Consider the following 18,840-nt stretch of genomic DNA (forward strand, 5'->3'; position numbering starts at 1 on the left):
GAAATTATGGGACGATGACAGATTTTTTGCACGCGTTCTATTTGGCGACGAAGCGTCATTCACCAACAGCGGTAACGTATACCGGCATAATATACACTATTGGGCAACGGAAAATCTTTACTGTAGAATTGTTTTCCATTATTTGTTTGCAGATTTCTTGGTGTTCTTACTTTACATGTTCCTCCAACAGCATCAGCCACATTTTACCTGTTTTATCTCTAAGTTGAATAGCCCAAACAATTTTGAATAAACATCAATCTCAGTTAATAAATATTCATATCCTTTATTTATTTTTGATATTCCTTTCAAGTTCTCAGAATCCATATCTACTAGATTAGCTTGCCATACACCATCTACACCAAATGAAACATTTCTTATTTTAAAATTTTTCTCATCATTTTATGTAATTCATTAATTTTTTTTTTTTTCACAAACTTAAAAGAAAGCTATATGAGGCACTGACACTGAAATGTTTTTACTCAGTGAATAACTCATGCAGGACCAACTGGAAATGTCAGCTGCATAAAATGTGTTACATTTTCGGAGAAACGTCATTGTAGTGTTGTTATTTGTTTTAGTACTATTAGTGTAAAAATAATTGTAACTGTATTATACATTTTTGACATGTCTCTTGTACACGAACCAAATAGTTTGCAAATGCATGTCATGAGATGAATAAACCACAAGCCCACACAGTTCCACAATTTATCTTATGTGAGAGCAATGACTCATCTACATTACAAACAGAAATAGTCACAATTCTTGGTAACACCCACGATATAGTATAACACAAGAAATAGGTCTGAGATCAGAAGTTCACAGGAGGTGTAAGGTGGGTTCATGATGTCACAGTGGCACTAATTTCCACCACAGTTTTGCCGGATGACACTGTGAGCTTGTCACACGATGGGAAGGACGGCACTGCCCCCCTCCCCACCCCCTTACTCATATTTGGTCCCTTCATTTAACGCGTCTATGATGGAGGTCACTTTAAGAGTGCACCTCTACATAGACAATGCGTCAAGAATTTTTAGCTGCCTGCACGCACTGTTACGCTGCCTGTCTAACCCCTGCAAGCTAGGATGTGTCATCAGAGGGGTGTAAGAGGGTTGCCTGCCTGCAGATGCCTAGGACACTATCCTGGATTGTCTCTGTACAGATACATTTTCAAGGTGCTCAACAAGTGGGCCATGTGCCTTCCTGGGTAGTCTCAGAGGGACCAATTGCTGTTTCATTCACACGTGTCTTAGTGGCGCACCGCTCTATTATTAAGCCACAGAATCGCGTGAAACAGTAGGGCTTAAATCGTGCTCAAAATTTGTTGAATGGTTTGGAACGGTTCCCAGTGGCGCCACCTTCTACACCAGAGCGAAAAGTTGCAGCAGCACACCACTCCAAGGGGATTCATTCACGTTCAATGCTGCCGCTGTCCCACAATAGTCTTAGAGAAGCTCAGAATCGTCTGTAGACACCAAAAATTGACAAGAACGTCGTCCTAGAAACTGTTAGAGAAGCTTCTCTCAAGAGTCCGCACTGCAAAATGAGAAATGCGAAATGTGTGGGAAGTCTATGTCTGAAGAAAAGGGGCGATTTTATTCATGCCATTTAGGCCAGCCCCTGAGACCTCTTCGTACAGACTCTGAGCAGCGTTGTGTTGAAAGGTTTTCCTTGACAATCCTCTAGAAAACCGCATGATTTAAACGCTACGAGTCTCAGTTCTGCCCTTCTCCGCAATGAAGAGGGGTGAGATGTGGTTATGCGGGTATCCCACAACCTTCCCATCGTGTGACACGTTCGCGATGGTGTTGGGTATAATTGTGATGTAATCTGGTACCAACATGACGTCGTTAACCTATCTTACACCGTTTCCCGGAATTGTCCACACCTGGCTGTTCGAAGCGTTCGCGAGCGCGAGGCTGGCGTCGCAGGGCGCCACACTTTTGCGTCAGCACAGAGGAAAGCTCTAAGAACCTTTGAGCCACATTTCAGACTTCTGAGTCTAATGGGAGCCAATTACGAGGTTTCGAAAAAGTTATCCTTTAATGGTGTTGCGCAGAGCAGACTCAAGTCGCCTGACGGCTACCCCCGCTTAAGGGACGTCTCTCTAACAAACGAAACACCTTAGGAAAAGGTCAGATATGAAAGTAATGAAGGAATTTGCATATTTCATCAAAATGTAAGTGGCCCTAGAGACAAAATTTATGAGCTGCTTGGTGATGTTGACCCTAATATTATCAGGGTACTACAGCACCACGTAAACAGTGAGACAATTTAAAGGCTTCCTACACTGGCTATTCTTCAAGGACCTTTATGCAGAGAAGAGGAGTGGCCATCTACGTGGAAAACGGTATTCCCTTTTAACCTATTGACATATCAGAGCACTGCACTGAACATATCGTTGAATACTGTGCAGGAGCATTTCAATTTGGTTAAACTAAAAATTGTTGAATTATATTTATGTAGAGATCGCATAACATAAGTTCAGACATTTCTGTTCTTGGTTCGCTTTGTAGAAAGTGCCGAAAATCAGTTGCATGTGGTGATTTTAATATTAATTTGTAAGTGATAGTGCAAGTAAAAGAATGTTGGGAGGTCTCTTAAATTCATATCACCTGATGCAGACTGTATTCCTTCCAGCGAGGGGAACAGTAGCACAGCTCTAGTCAACATTTTAGTTCATTCATTACTAGAGGGGCATTCTGTCAGTAAAAGGATAAATCGCGTTTCAGACCATGAGCCACAAATATTAAGACTTAAAGGAACTTGTGCACACGCATGTTATATTTAACTACAAACTATTTAGTACTGTTATTCCACTGATAACAGAGACTTCTTTGGACCTCATTAAACTACAAAGATGGCGGGAAGTTAATAACACAGATAACATATACGATAAATATAATGAATTCCTGAACAGATTTCAGATGCTGTTTGAACGTTACTTTCCATTACAACGTTTAAGAAAGGCAACCTGGATCGGTTACTAAGAATTATATCAAAACTTTAGGGATAGGAAAAAACATGTGCATTACTCCATTACAAACAATATTCTATGGTGCTTAAAAAAGTCATTAAGAAGCCAAAAAGCATATGATACGCAAATACAATAACTAACTCTAATGATAAAACAGAAATTATATGGTCAGTCGTGAAGCAAATGTCTGGAGCACTAGAACGAGGCTATATAGTCTATATTTAGTAAAAATGTTTTTGTTATTAGTAAGTCAGATTTAAGAAGGACAATAGAAAGAATTGCTACACTGTGGTATAGAAGGTAACTGAAGAAGTGTACAATGAGATAAACAGAGATGACATGTTTGTGAAACACTCTAATTTCACTGAAGACGTCCCGATTTATGATGGTTCCATGGACATTACAAAAGACGGGGCAAGCTCGTTAGTAGGTCAGGATATGCGATGTCCACGGAGAGCAGTGTGTGCTCCGCACCGTACACCCACGCCGGCCACGAGATCGGTGGAGAGTTGTCGCGGTAGGGCGTCCCACTGCTCCACCAGAGCGGCAGACAGCGGCTGTGCGGGCGTTGGCGCATGTGGACCCGCTCCACACGTGCTGGGTGGGGTTTAGATTTAAGTTGGGGGAACTGGGAGACTACTCTGCTCGCCGAATATCCTCTAGTTCCGAGACCTCCACCACCTGCATTTCAATACAGTCGCGCATGACTGAAAGTTACTGCCGGTATTCCCTGATGAAGAACGCTTGACAATTCCGTGAATGTGATCTGTCAACCGTATGTTCGTAATTACCTCTAGGCTCAGATCTTCTCCTTCTGCACTGCCTCGCTCCTGCCCTGCAGTGCCACTCGTAGCTATATCAAACTTCTGTGGGAAAGCGCTGTGATATTGGAAGTTTATGTTTGCTTTTACCCACTACCTAAGAAATCATGTAACCACTTACTCTCAAAATCCTTCTCTATTTAACAGTCCCCATAACATTTGCAACATATCAACTGAACATTCACATTTAAGCCCTTAATAACCAAACTCGTCGACAGACAGAACGTTATTATCCAAAAGTCAAGAAATATGAAAGTAATTGATTGTGTAATTCCGTATAATCTTCTTTTGTTGTTCTTTCCGGACCAACAGCCACTGTCGTCCCGACTTCTTCTTCTTTGGCATCCACGACACTCTCAGGTTGCGACGTCAAAATGTAAACAGCTCCTTCCACGGCAGTAAAACCTCGCCCTCTGTCGTGCCTTGTCGCTGTACAGAGCTCACGTTAGTGTTTAGTATCTGCGCATTAACAGAAAATGAGAGCACAGTATGTGGCCTTTCATCTGCTACCACTACCATAAACTGAGATTTCTACACGACAATCTTTCCTCAGCACAGTAGAAAGGAAGTGGTACTTCTTCTTATCTTGAATAGTGACATATACCAACACAGGTCTCCTGTCAAAGATGAGTTTAAGTAACTAATCACAGTATTGTATAGCTTTGACTTTCCATAAATTACTGTTCTTGTATATCAAGAGGCTCTTAAAATAAAGCATTATTCACATTATTTCCACAACAAACTACTCACATTCAAATATTTTCAGTTAACCATTTTTCCATTTGCTATCCCTTGGTTCATCAAATATAGGTTTCAACCTCTTTATGTCAGTACATGATAATTATTATTTCACAATGCATGCTAATGCCTCATGGGGTATGCCATTCTTGGTATATCTTTATACTTTCATCATATATCAGACTCTACACGTCAGTGTATGTTGTTTTTATTGCCACAAATGAATGAACGACTTTAAAAGAAAATTTTTGAGACTTTACTTCAAAATATGTCTCTAGTCGTGAAAACCAACAAGAACCATTTTCCATGAACAATTAGGTTTTTTCTTTTGTTATGTATGTAATGACAGTGGGTAACCTCTGTAACTGCTTTCCAGCCACATAGTTCCCTCAATTTGTTTCATAAACAACGTCCTAATCTTTTAATTACATAAGGAGTTATATGTTTTCATTGCCACACACTCTGTTGCTCCCATATGCAAATCTCAGATTTGCCTTCATACAACATTCACGGAAAAACGAATATTCAGTAGAATCAACATTGACCTGGTAAGTCCATATGCTTTAGCTATTTTAGAGAACACTTCTTTAAATGTCCTTCCTCTTACTTTACAGTTCCATCCTTTCGTAACTGATTTACTCTCATCCAATCCTCTGGACAGATACTGGGAACTTACTTTATTATATCTGAAATGCAAGTGTTCCTTCAATATTTATTCCATACAAAATTGCTTCAGGTCATTCCTTTCCTGGATTCATCTGACCATGGATTAGACTATTCCTATATTTTGGATCTCCATATTCTTTATTTCCTGACTCCCTAAACATCCAGATACACTTCATCTAAAATAGCTGTATGTGTAGTTTCTGACTTTTCAATATTAACAATGTTGAAGTTTCTTCGTAGCACAGTGTCCTCACCAGGTTATGAAACACATCTTTTCCTTTACAATATCACAAGTTCACCACAATATTCCTGCCTTGCACAAGATAATGGCATATTGTTCTTATTAGCAAGGTAACCACAGTTACCATACACCTCTGTCCTATGTAACTTATCTCCTGTATTTACATGTTAAAATGTCATAATATCCCTTCCTCTTTTCCCTATCCCCTCCCCTCCCCTATCGTGTGATGTTCCTAACACATATGTTTAAGAATGACTGAATTAATTCTAACTGTTCATGTCACCTGTTCATGTTCATGTGTTATGCATGTGATATCATACATCTCTGACCTAATACAGGTTGTAATCACCATTATGTGCTTTGCTCTTTGTCTTATTAATGATAATAATCTTGGATCATTCATTGCTTGGCCATTTTTGTAGAGGTGTTAGAAGCCAGCTAAACCCAAAACAGATCATAACTGTTTGACATTTTTCATATCTGGCTAATCTTCGATGGCTTTCATGCTGTCTGGTTCTGGTCTAGTTATTTTCATTCTTACCACGTGTCCTTATAATATATAGTGTTCTTCCCAACTTTGAATACTAGTAGTATATCATCTACATATACTTCTAATAATTCCTTATCCAGAGATTCTTATGAACACCGAGACCAATATATTTTGACCAAAAGTTAATACTATTTAAAGTATATAAAGTAAATAAGATTTATCATCCAAGAGTAAAACAGTACATTTTTACCTGCCAGTAACGGGCTGTCAGATCCATCAATCTGAAGCACATTTCTTACTCAAACTTAACTAACAAACCATCGATAAATATTGGTCTGTCCGTTTCTGTTTCTATACATTTGTTCAATGTATGGGCATCTAGAGTTAAGTGCACACCTCTTGTGGCTTTCTTCACTGCAAGTTAAGGGTTATTATATACCTTGGATTCCTTTCGATTACCTTATTTTCTACCATCTTACTTATTTCATCGTTCGTAACTGGTCTTAAACTCACTGGAACTGTATATAGCTTACATAAAGAATGGTTCGTGATTTTTTTTCTGAAAGCTACAAATGTAGTTTCCACTCACTCCTGGCTTTTCACAAAACACACTCCTACACGTAAATAAAATACTATATAAATCATTTTGTTGTTCCTTCGTTAACAGCCGTGATCCATGACCTTTGAAACTAACTGATTCGATTGACACATTAATATCTTCTGTTAGTTCTTCGTTACTTACTATTTCACTATTCTAGTGTAATAATTTACTGTCGAAGTCAATTTTTACATTGTACATTACTAACCAATCTATACCTAAGGTAGGCCTATAATGTGACGTTAGGTACCACTAACAAAGTTTTCATAAACTTAAAATAATTTATTTCTATAGATAATCGGATCTTTTGTCAGATTTGTTTCCTTTTCCGCCATTGATTTCTATAATGCACACTCTTGTCACCGACAAAACATGATCCACATTTCTATTTCTATTTGTTTCGAGGTATTCCTGCGATACTAATGAAATTTTCCTTCCTCGATCTCTGTGCACGTTTACTCTCTTTCCCCACACATTTTCTCTCATTTATGGTTTCAGTTGTTCAACCTCCTTTATCTTATCCTCTTGTAATAGTCACTCCCTTGTACATATTATATGAGTAAAAGGTACTAATCGTTTGTTATATGGGCCTGCTATTGGTTTGTTATATCCTGGATCCTGGCCTGCATTCCAGGATGATGGGTGTTTTCAGTCACTACTATAGGATAAATATCCATTTGTGTATTACGTTTACAGTTAGATGACATGTTCCATTGTTCTTGATGTTTGTGTTACTCGATGCAAAAGTACCTGTGAATTATTACATCCTCTTGTATTTATTTTCCCGTTTTCGCTAACATTGGGCCTTCTGTCTATGTAAGTAATATTACTTTCTTTTTGTCACTGACATTTCGATGGATAGCTATTGCCCTCATTGTTCTCTGGATATTTAACTCAAGCAGCCCGGTTTTCTTCCTGATTGTAATCTCCTCTTTCTTTATATAATGTATCTAACCCTTCAATGAACGGTAATAAATTATCCATATTAGCCCATTCACTATAAGTAGCACAAATCACACACTAAGATAACCGTTACACAAGAACATGTACTAAATGTTTTCGTCTAGTGGGTTGTCTGAATATTTTAATCTGGTTAAACGCTATTGAAGAGCTTCCTTTTATGGATCCAAGAGCTATTATAATGCTTTGTTTGGGACATGTTGCTACCTTGAATAACCACATGTGCCACCATTGCTGTAATATTTCTCCCTAATCTATTCCACCAGTGCTGGATTCTGAATGCAGCCATGACAAAATGCCCGTGGGTAAGAAGTACATTACCACAATAATGTTGACTGGTGAGTGTATTGTGTTCAAAGATTTTAGGTCAGTACACCCAAGCACCATTATGCCAGCTCATATCATAATACCTGGACCACCAAGACTATCATGTTTGACAATGTTCTTGGGTTCATTAATTGTTCCGAACCCCCCCCCCCCCCCCCCCCGTCCGATATCATGGTATGTCCAGAGTCCCTACTCAGATTAAATCTGTTCTTATCCGAGAAGGGCTTACGACACCATTCCAGTTCCTATGCTCTTGGCACCATCGCTGATACTTGAACAGAGTCACGTCACTGTGATACTGTACTCCTTCCCCATGTGCATTTTTTTCATGTGTACATTTGGCTCAGACCTAATTTTTATGGATGACAATGAGCCACTGCATCGAACAGCACTAGTGGAGGCTTCTGCAGCTCGTGGTCTGGTGATTAGTGTTGCTACCTCTGGATCACAGGGTCATGGGTTCATTTCCCGGGTGGGTCAGAGATTTTATTCGCTCGGGGTTTGGGTATTTGTCTTGTCCTCGTCATCTCATCATCGTTGAGGAAGTTGCGAGACTGGAAGGGGCTCTTGTAACAAGAGGATAGTCGGCGAATCGACTATCCTGCCAGATCCCCCTACTTAAATGCCATTGAGCACATGTGTAAAAGTTTGGGGAGATGTATTACAGCACATCCAAGTGCCCCAACGACCATCCAGCAGTTGTCAACCATACTGGTGGATGAATGGAATGCTCTGCCGCAACAACTCCTTGCCAACCTTATGGCCAGCATGGGACATCGTTGCAGAGCATGCATTGCTATTTGTGGTGATCACACACCCTATTAAGAACGATGCCTTTTGTATTGTCCAGTGGACCATCACTTATCTCAGTGACTTCATTGTAATTATTGTCTGTGAACAAAAGTGTCATTCCTGTTCAGCCCACTGGCGTTTTTCTTTCAGCTATATTCTGTTCTACACTATGGCAGTTCGTCCTATGTATGGTCCAAGTTTCATCGAGCTATGTTATTTCACTGTGACATGTCTTGCGACAATTTCTTTTGTCCTTAAGTTTTGCACACCACTGTATAACTCTCGTAGGAAATGCCTTTCCAAAACTGCCGTCTGAAATACGTCTAGTCATACTGACAAGGGAGAGTCTGAGTCAATAACTACGTTACTGAAAGCTAAAGACTCTAATGGATGGAATACAGTTTCTACAACGATTCTAAAGCACTGTGCTGGATATGTTAACCCAGTACTTAGCCACATTTGTAATAATTCCTTTGTAATGGTCAGTTTCCTGAACTATTAAAGTGGTGCTTTATGAAAAGGAGAAAGGAATAATGCAAACAACTTTAGACCCATTTTATACTCCATTGGTGTTTGCAAAAGTTATTGAAAAGGCTGTATATATAAGGGTAATTCATCACTGCAATTCACATAAATTGTTGTCAAACGTACAGTTTCTTTTCAGAAGAGGTTTATCAATTGAAAACACAATGTTCCCTTTTCTCTGTCAGGCACTGGACGCATTTAAAAAAATCTGCAAAGCTAGGCATCTTCTTTGATTTGCATAAGGCTTTTGATTTCATGCATTATAAAATATTACTAGAGAATTTGGAGTATAATGTGAAAGAGCAGTAGCTCGAAATTGGTTTCTCTCATTAAGAACAGACTGCAACAGGCCATTCTCCACCATAATGATAACGGTCGTGAGGTGGCGTCTGACTAGGGCACTGCTGTTTCTTATGTGTAGTAATGACTAGACTTTTCACCACAGCTTCGCTTGCATACGCGATCGACATATGTACTGCGCACACCTTCTCCTCCACCCTTTCTGTGTCCACATCTATTTCATCTTATCCCCCCACTTCTTTCTGACCATCTGCTCCACCCCACTCTCTCCGTCTATCCATCTCTTCCAACCTCCTCTCTCACCCACGCCTCTCCCTGACCACAGCTTCCTCCCCCTTCCCACTGTCCATAACCTTCTCCCACTCTGTCTGTTCATGTCCTCCTCCCTCTCCTCCCCTCTTCCTGGTTCACGTGTCCAATACCTTCCTACACCTTCCACCTGACTCCTGCATGTCCCCTCCTCTCTCTCTGTTCATCTCCTCCTCCTCCTCCTCTCTCTGTACACTTCCCCCTCCCCTTTCTCTGTCAGTCCCCTCAACATTCCTCTCTCTCTCCATGTCCTCCACCCTCCTCTCTCTATCCATCTCCTCTTCCTCCCTTTCTCTGACTTTGAGTGTTGTTTATGGTTGTTGCAAATTCAGATTCTCTAGTAGTATTCTAATCACAAGACATAAATACAACTTCTTTGGCTCTGTGAAAACAGGGCTTTCTTGCATGAACAGTTTTTGTTCAAAAATACATATAGTGACAAAAAACTATATGTATGGGAGAAACAGTTTGTCTAATGGTTTCTATGCACTGCTATCATAGTCAAAACTGACTGTTGGAAAGAAACCAAAATCGCCCATTTTCGCGGCAGACCTAAGTGCAGCATTTTTTCTAGCAGTTGGCTTTAACAGAAAATCTGCATGTTGTTGTTTAAAAAAATGTATAGCTTATCTCTGCCTGAATGCTTATAACAGTATCGTGCAAAAATTTGAATTAAATCGATCAAGAATGTTTCGAGATCTTAGGTAACAACTTTCTCCTTTATACATTACATACATACTTATGTATAATATACACTAAAATATATATATCCTATATCTTCTCGAATGTTCATTAGAACGTGATATAAAAATTAGAAGTAAATTGATCAAGAAATTTTCGATATTTTTGGTGATAAAGTTTCCACTTTATCAGTTAATTATGTATTTATATATTATATATATTAAAAATATGCATCGTATGTCCGTCGGCATGCTTATTAGAGTATTGTGGAAAGTTAGAAGTACATCAGTCAGGTGCTTTTCGTGATTTTTGATAACCACTTTTTCCCTTAATATTGTATGTGCACGGTGTAATTGGTATCAGTGCAGATACTTCTACTGGCGACTGAGGACGGTGTACTGAACAACATTATATAAGTATTGACGCTATTTTCATACTAATAATTAAAGTAGTATGTTGTTAGGTTGTCTAGTATCTCCAAATATATGTGGCGAGAGCACCAATGTTTATTTTCCCCTGCAGAACAAGTCAGGTGTTCAAGTGTGGGCACATGGATGCAAAGTGGCTGGCCTACACTGACAGATATAGTGCACTGAATGGTGCAGTACAACCATGCAGAAAACATCAGGTTGTGACAAGTTTTTGGGAAGACTGTTCCACACAGAGAAAAAATAATCTGCACACTGATGTATGTATGTAAATATTAAGGTGCCACATATAAAAACACCCGTAAAGCACCAAAGAAACTGGTATAGGCATGCGTATTCAAATGCAGAGATATGTAAACAGACAGAATACGGCACTGCGGTCGACAACGCATATACAAAATAAGTGTCTGGCACAGGTGGTAGATCGGTTAGTCCTGCTACAATGTCAGTTTATCAAGATTTAACCAAGTTCGAACGTGTTGTTGTAGTCGGTGCACGACCGATGGGACACAGCATCTCCAAGGTAGTGATGAAGTGGGGATTTTCCTGAATAACCATTTCACGAGTGTACCACGAATATCAGGAACCGATAAAACATCAAATCTCCGGCATCTCTGAGGCCAGTAAAATATCCTGCAAGAACAGGACCAACGACGACTGAAGAGAATCGTTCAAAGCGAAAGAAGTGCATCCCTTCCGCAAACTGCTGCAGATTTCAGTGCTGGACCATCAACAAGTGTCAGCGTGTGAACCATTCAATGAAACATCATTGATATGGGATTTCAGATCCGAAGGCCACTCGTGTACCCTTGATAACTGCTTGACGCAAAGCTTTACACCTCTTCTGGGCCTGTCAACACCGTCATTGGACTGCCAGCAGCGACATTCGACTGTTGTTGACTGGAAACATGTTGCCTGGTCGGATGAGTCTCGTTTCAAATTGTATCAAGCGGATGGACATGTACGGGTATGGAGACAACCTCATGAATCCATGGACCCTCCATATCAGCAGGGGACTGTTCAAGCTGATGGAGGCTCTGTAATGGTGTGGGGTGTGTGCAGTTGGAGTGATATGGGGACCCCTGATATGTCTAGATACAAATCTATGTCATTCATGTCATTCATGTCCATTGCACGCCACACGTCCAGAATTGCTACAGAGTGGCTCCAGGAACACTTTTCTGAGTTTAAACACTTCCACTGGTCGCCAAACTCCCTAGACATGAACATTATTGAGCATGCCTGGGATGGCTTGCAACGTGTTGTTCAGTAGAGAATGCCACCCCCTTGTACTTTTAAGGATCTATGGACAGCCCTGCAGGATTCATGTTGTTCCCCCAAGCACTACGTCAGACATTGATAGATATGCGACTATGTATTACTTCAACCTGCTCGGAAACCTCCCACGCAATACTAGCAAGTGTGCAGCAGTAGTTCCATACAAGACTGGAAGTGTCTATTTACATTGCTGGTGGTCGTTTTGAACACAACCAGTGATGGTCAGTTTGTTTCGTTACTGGTCAGATTCCGTATAACTCGTGTATGCACTTGTAGGGTGTGCTACCACAGGTATTGTTTAAGCGTCAGTGTGGAATCCTTTAAAAATACAGTATCTCATAAAGGATTCGCACTACAATCCTGTCCTCCCTCCCCCCCCCCCCCCCCCCCCCTGGGTTCGCAGGAGAGCTTCTGCAAAGTTTGGAAGGTAGGAGACGAGGTGCTGGCAGAAGTAAAGCTGTGAGGATGGGGTTTGAGTCGTGCTTGGGTAGCTGACTTGGTAGAGCACTTGCCTGTGAAAGGCAAGTCTCGGTCCGGCACACAATTTTAATCTGCCAGGAAGTTTCATATCAGCACACACTCTGCTGCACAGTGGAAATCTCATTCTGGAGGGTCTTGACCGATTTACTACAAATTTTTGCGCATTACTCAAATGATAAGTCACATACACAAAGACAATATATATATATATATATATATATATATATATATATATATATATATATATATATATATATATATATATGTTTATTGAAGAATTATGGAAAATTTTAAATAAACCATACAAAACCATTCAACATCTTTTCGAGATTTTTTTTTTTTTTTTTTTTTTTTTTTGCAACAGCATTGCAGAACTATTTCCTTTAATATAGTCATATAGATTTTTGTGTATTTATTTATATACAACTTTTATTAATTATGTAGCTCATGTCTGTATGAGCTTTTCTTAGAGTATTATGTAAGATTAAAATAAACCAGTCAAGAACATTTCAGGTATTTCGCTAAGAATATATACATATAATTGCAACCCCCCAAAAAAATAATTAATGTAGAATAATGAAATTTCGGATATACATTTATCTAGGTGACATATTTAAGTGATTAACATTGCAAGCTCACATGTTAATTTAAGTTCGAGATAGGCCATTGCAAATGTGAAATGCTGCTACCATAATTACCGATGTCACCGCCAGAATGTTGAATGCTAGCATTCAGACATGCATGTTTTGTGTTGTACAGGTGCCAGTCGTCAGTTTGTGGCCGGCGCCTGATGCATTTGGTTGGTCGATATAGAAATGGTTGGTTAATGACGGTTGTGGATGACACAGGTGCTGTCGTCTGATTATTTCACATACGTGCTCGATTTGAGACAGATGTGCCGATCAAGAAGGCCAAGGCAATATGTCGATGGACTGTAGAGAACGCTGGTTAACAACAGCGGCAAGTAGGTGCGCGTTATCGTATTGGGAAACACTGTCTGGAAAATGCTGTTTATGAAAGGCAGTAAAACAGGTCGAATCACCGAGTTCATGTACAAATTGCCAGTCGGGGTGCACGTGATAACCACGAGGGTCCTTCTGCTGTCATAACATAACTCCGGGTATAGGTCCAGTGCGTCTAGCATGCAGACAGGTTGGTTGCAGGCCGTAACTGGCCTTCTTCCTACGGACACACGGCCATCACTGGCACTGAGACACAGGCAGTTTTCATCAGAAAACATAACAGACTTTATGCCTTCCCTCCAATGAGCTCTCGCTTGACACCAGTCAAGTCACAGATGGCTGAGGTTTGGAGACAGTGGAATATCTGCTGCAGGGCGCCTGGTTCGGAGCTGTCATTGAAGAAACCGATTTGTATCAGTTCGTTGTGTCGCTGTAGTGGCAACTATGGCTCAAACTGTTGCTGCAGAAGCAGTATGAGGCACCAGAGCCCTACGCCAAACATGATGGTCTTCCCCGTCGGCAGTGCCATGTGGCCGTCCGGAGCAAGTCTAGTTGTGAACGCACATTCTCGTGACCACTGCTGCCAACAGGCACGTACAGCAGTTACATTCCTGCCAAGTCTTCCAGCAATATCGCAGAGGGAACATTCACGCTCTTGTAGCTCTATTACACTACTTCGTTCAAACGCAGTGAGGTGTTGATTGTGGCATCTTTCATGTCTCAAAGGCACTCTTGACTAACAACAACTCACCTCGCCCAGTCTCAAAAGTAGCTAACACTCACGACCGTGTTTAATGCATACGTGATTTGCTCCGCATGGGGGCGCTTCCAGCGGCATTCTTACATGGCTGGTGTGAAATCCGAATAGACGTCATCTTCCAGGTGTAGAAACACGCCTACCAACTTTCGTTTATGTAGCACAACTTCTTCTGGCGATGCAGTTTTCCCTTCAGTGTACTTACACCACATATATTTAAAAATAAATGTGTAGCCTACGTCAATCCAAACATTTATTAGGGTATCACTGAAAAATCTGAAGTACATCGGTCAAGAACTTTTCGAGATTTTTGGTAACAGCATTAACGAAAGACTTGTCTTTATATAGTACCATAGACATGCCTTGTCATATGACAGCTGATCCTAAGATATTTCTGTTTGCTATGACACTATCTTGCCATAACACATCATTGAAAGCCCATGTTTAGGATATTGTTCAAAAACTGAAGGCTGCTTGATTTACCTTTACAACAGTATCTGCAATAAGTGATGTCCTAAACGAAAATTAGTCTGTTTTACCAATTTCCATTCGCTTATGACATATGCCGTATTACAGGGTGGTCAAAAAAAGTCTGGAAAGCTGGTAACGGTGCTGCAGAGTAGATTGTGCTGAGACATAGTTGTTCAGGAAAAATTTTAGATATATTGCTCGTTTTCAAAATGGTTCAAATGGCTCTAAGTACTATGGGACTTAACATCTGAGGTCATCAGTCCCCTAGACTTAGAACTTCTTAAACCTAAGGACATCATACACATTCGAACCTGCGACCGTAGCAGCAGCGCGGTTCCGGACTGCAGCGCCTAGAACCGCTCGGCCACAGCGGCCGGCCCGCCTTTGTGAGGTAAGACTATTGAGGTTAGCCAATCAGGCCACTTTGCACGCAAATTCAAGTGACCTGCCAGAAACGGTATAGCCAAGTGTGTTTCTTCTTTGGTTTTCCAAAACCGAACAATAGAGCGATACAAAAATTGGACATGGAATGGTAGTAAGTAACGAACCTGAGCCAAACGCTGAGCAGTCTCGCACGCTATCATCTACACTGTGAGTACAGCTGACGTTGACTGTATTTGACGGGGCACTTGAACTTGCACAGACAACAGCCTTTCTGTCTAACTCCAATGGCAAAACGGAAACGGCGCAATATGTGGATTTTTCGGATCATTTATTTCTCAGCACAACCTACGACGCGACAACCTTACATGCTTTTCAGACTGTTTCAGACCATCCTGTTTATTAAGAGAAATCTTCCCATACATATTGGTATTTTTTTTTTTTATGAGCTTATTGCCAACAATTAGCACCTTTCACTTAATACTAGGCAGAAATCCAGTCTGCATTTGGTTTATGCCTCACTGACTTCTGTGCACACAGGTGTGCAGTACTTCCCTTAATGCATTTTCAGTAAGCTATCAGAAAAAGTAATGCATCTTAGCAGTAATCCTCGCACTTTCAACACCAAACTGAAGAATTTGCTCATGACTGACACCTTTCATTCTGTCAGGGAGACCTGGAAAAGAAATTAAGCTAAATCTGATATCATATTTTTGATTACGCTATTATATACTTGTAGAATGTCATCTGCATAGAATTCGTATAAATTTTATTTTATCTACTACCCTTTTCTGCACAGCTTCGCCTGCATACATGTTCGACACATATATTGCACACTCCACCCCCACCCTTTCTGTGGATCCATATTCTCCTCACCGAGTCTACACATCTCCTCCTCTTTCTGACCATCTCATCCTTCCCCCATCCCTCTGTCCATGCCCTTCTCCCACCCCTACACATTCCAGCCTCACCCCTCCTTGTCACTATCTCCTCCTCACTCACATCTTGCCCATCTACACCTCATCACCTCACTTCCTCCCACCTCCCTGGCCATTTCGTCCTACCCTCTCTGCCCATCTCCTCCTGTCAGTCTCTCAGTCCATCTCGTCTTCCCACTTTCTCTCGCCAGCCAAAGTGGCCATGCGGTTAAAGGCGCTGCAGTCTGGAACCGCAAGCCCGCTACGGTCGCAGGTTCGAATCCTGCCTCGGGCATGGATGTTTGTGATGTCCTTAGGTTAGTTAGGTTTAACTAGTTCTAAGTTCTAGGGGACTAATGACCTCAGCAGTTGAGTCCCATAGTGCTCAGAGCCATTTGAACCATTTGAACCACTTTCTCTCTTTCTCTCCTTCTCTATTTCTGTCACTCTCTATGCCTCCCTCTTTCTGTTTATCTCCCTCTAGCCCGTCTCCCGACAACTTCTCCTTCCCACTTCATCTTATTCATCTCCTGCTGCCCCTTGTCCCCATCCACCTCCTACTCCCCCTCTCTCTGTCCCTTTCCTTCCCCCTTTTTCTGTTCATCCCTTCCTACCTAGCCATCTGAACCGTTCCCAATCCGTGCCCATTTGCATGTGTGGTCTGTAAGCAACAGGTTGATGAAGCAGCAGGTACTACAACACACCTGTCATGGATGTCAGTCTACGATTAGAGACTTGAAAACCGGTTATTCTGCTGAAGTGTAGGCTGCTATGCAAAGGAAATCGATAAGGCAGGCAGCACTACTACAACACACCTGTGTCTTGCAGGGCAGCCTACATTCCAGGGGCTGGAAAGTCGTTCTATGCCACTGACATTGAGGCTGCCCTGCAATGCTGGTCGACAAGGCAAATGTTATTGCCACGTAACATACCTGTGATACAGGGCAGTCTATACACGAGGGCCCGATAAAGACCTTTTTGCCCACGTCACCGCTCATATTGGTGTTTTGAAGTAATAAAGAGTGCTGCAACAAGTGAGGCCAGCTGCTTCTGTGCAAAATTTGGTTGAAATCGATCCAGGGGTTTGGGAGGGGATCTGGAACATTCACATGCACTCATACACTCTGCTTTATATGTACCGATATTATTACACTTCTGATGCCAGTTTAATGCAATGGCTCATTTCATAACCATAGAGATTTGCTCCTGAATTTGGTCCTATAGAACCCTTATGTGTAAAATAAAAAAATAAGTATACCTGAATTCTTTCTTGGCGGTGGTACAGTTGCAGGTGATAAATAAGCCACTTGCAGTGGCTATTAAATTACACCTGTTCTTCTTGCAGTAAATTTTGTTCGTTAACGAGCTTCTTTTCCTTTCTCTTAGATGCAGCGATGGCCCAACAAATTCGGCAGCGACGGGCTCTTCATCATCGTCCTCAGGCGTAAATTAGTCACCGACCACGACGTCTGGCATGGGATCTGGCACCCTTTCCTCTGTGCCTCCCAGCACGACACAGCCCTCGTCTTCGGACACCCCACTTACACCTTCACCCACTAATTCGTCACCGACAACACTGTCACCTGACGCAACATCTGGCACACCTCCCACCACACCTGGCAGCATGGCAGGGCCTACGTCTGCAGACACACCGCCAGCAACGTCTTCAGCCACAGGATCGTCACAGCCAACAGCGTCGTCCGACACGCCTGGCACTCCCCCTACCGTGACTGCCAGCACAGCACAGACTACAGCTCCGGACGTGCCAACAACGCCCTCACTGACGTCCCCTTTGCCCAGCACGACTCCTCCCTCCACTGGCGGCGAGTGTTCCAACCCGCTGGAAATCGTTCCAGACCCCAGTGACTGCTCCAGCTACTACGAGTGTCTCCCAATGAATAAGTGGACGCACATCGAATGCATTTATGGATATTACTTCAATCGAGACGGGGAGAAGTGCCTTTATGGTTCTTGCCCTTACACTTTGTGGTGATTCCTACCTCTGGTGATACATCAGAATATATTTCAGAGAGTAATTCTGGCTCAGTTCTAATAACTACCTTAACTGTGACACTTGTATTTCATTTAGTTAGCTGTCTCAGCCAAGAACAGAAATCGTTGTTAATGCATTGATTTGTATCATTGAAAAAAATAAATAATTATTTCCAGTTATCCATTATGTTTTCCTTACACAAACTGGTCTCAGAGAATCGCCTGCTAGTGTGTTACTACCTTTCGATGCCTTGAAGTTATCTTTATTTCGGTCACTTGAATTCCTAACAAAAATTTGTCTCTAGTCCTGATAAATGTAGCCAATACATTTCACGCTGTGGTTTACACGCAGTACTCGTATTCGCTAGATCGCTGGTTCAGAAATCCATCCCATCGTCCTCATATAGGTTTTGAACACTTTTTCTAAGTCACTTCGAGTGAGTGCCAGGATTATTTTTTTTAAAGTGTTATCTTTAAAAGAAGTGGTCGACCACCCCTCATTCCTCGAATCTTCTGCGTTTGTAACAAACTCAACTCGATTAACTGTTAAAACATAACGCTCCTTCTTCCACCAAATCTTAAAGATGAAGCCAGAAATTATGTTCAACCCTGGTAGTATTCAAAGAACAACTTATTGATGTAAATTACAACAGTTGTTAGGTTGTAATGAGGAAAAGCATAAAGTCTATGAATGGTATATGTAGGGGTACCTGGGGGAGCTATAGACAGGAAAAGCAATAGGGGAAGAAACA

At 41.4% G+C, this 18,840-nt stretch overlaps 2 protein-coding genes across 2 annotated transcripts in view; both read left to right on the forward strand.

Annotated features, from left to right (window-relative positions):
- The window catches only part of LOC124796236, a 129,273-nt gene extending 111,055 nt beyond the window's left edge, over window positions 1–18,218 (forward strand). Inside the window, exon 5 of the mRNA XM_047260325.1 lies at window positions 17,483–18,218. Within this exon, the coding sequence (XP_047116281.1) occupies window positions 17,483–17,549 (67 nt within the window). The 3' untranslated portion in view covers window positions 17,550–18,218. The remainder of the gene's footprint in view (window positions 1–17,482) is intronic.
- On the forward strand, window positions 17,571–18,089 carry LOC124796222 (platelet glycoprotein Ib alpha chain-like). The gene has a single exon (XM_047260314.1). The coding sequence runs from the start codon at window positions 17,571–17,573 to the stop codon at window positions 18,087–18,089; it is 519 nt and encodes a 172-aa protein (XP_047116270.1).
- Window positions 18,219–18,840: the final 622 nt, after the last annotated feature.

The sequence above is a fragment of the Schistocerca piceifrons genome, chromosome 4 (assembly GCF_021461385.2).
Source record: "Schistocerca piceifrons isolate TAMUIC-IGC-003096 chromosome 4, iqSchPice1.1, whole genome shotgun sequence".
Classification (NCBI taxonomy): domain Eukaryota; kingdom Metazoa; phylum Arthropoda; class Insecta; order Orthoptera; family Acrididae; genus Schistocerca; species Schistocerca piceifrons.

What these genes read in the sequence shown, in the direction of transcription:
- LOC124796222 (XM_047260314.1), top strand. Translation starts at nt 17,571, where the DNA reads ATGGGATCTGGCACCCTTTCCTCTGTGCCTCCCAGCACGACACAGCCC.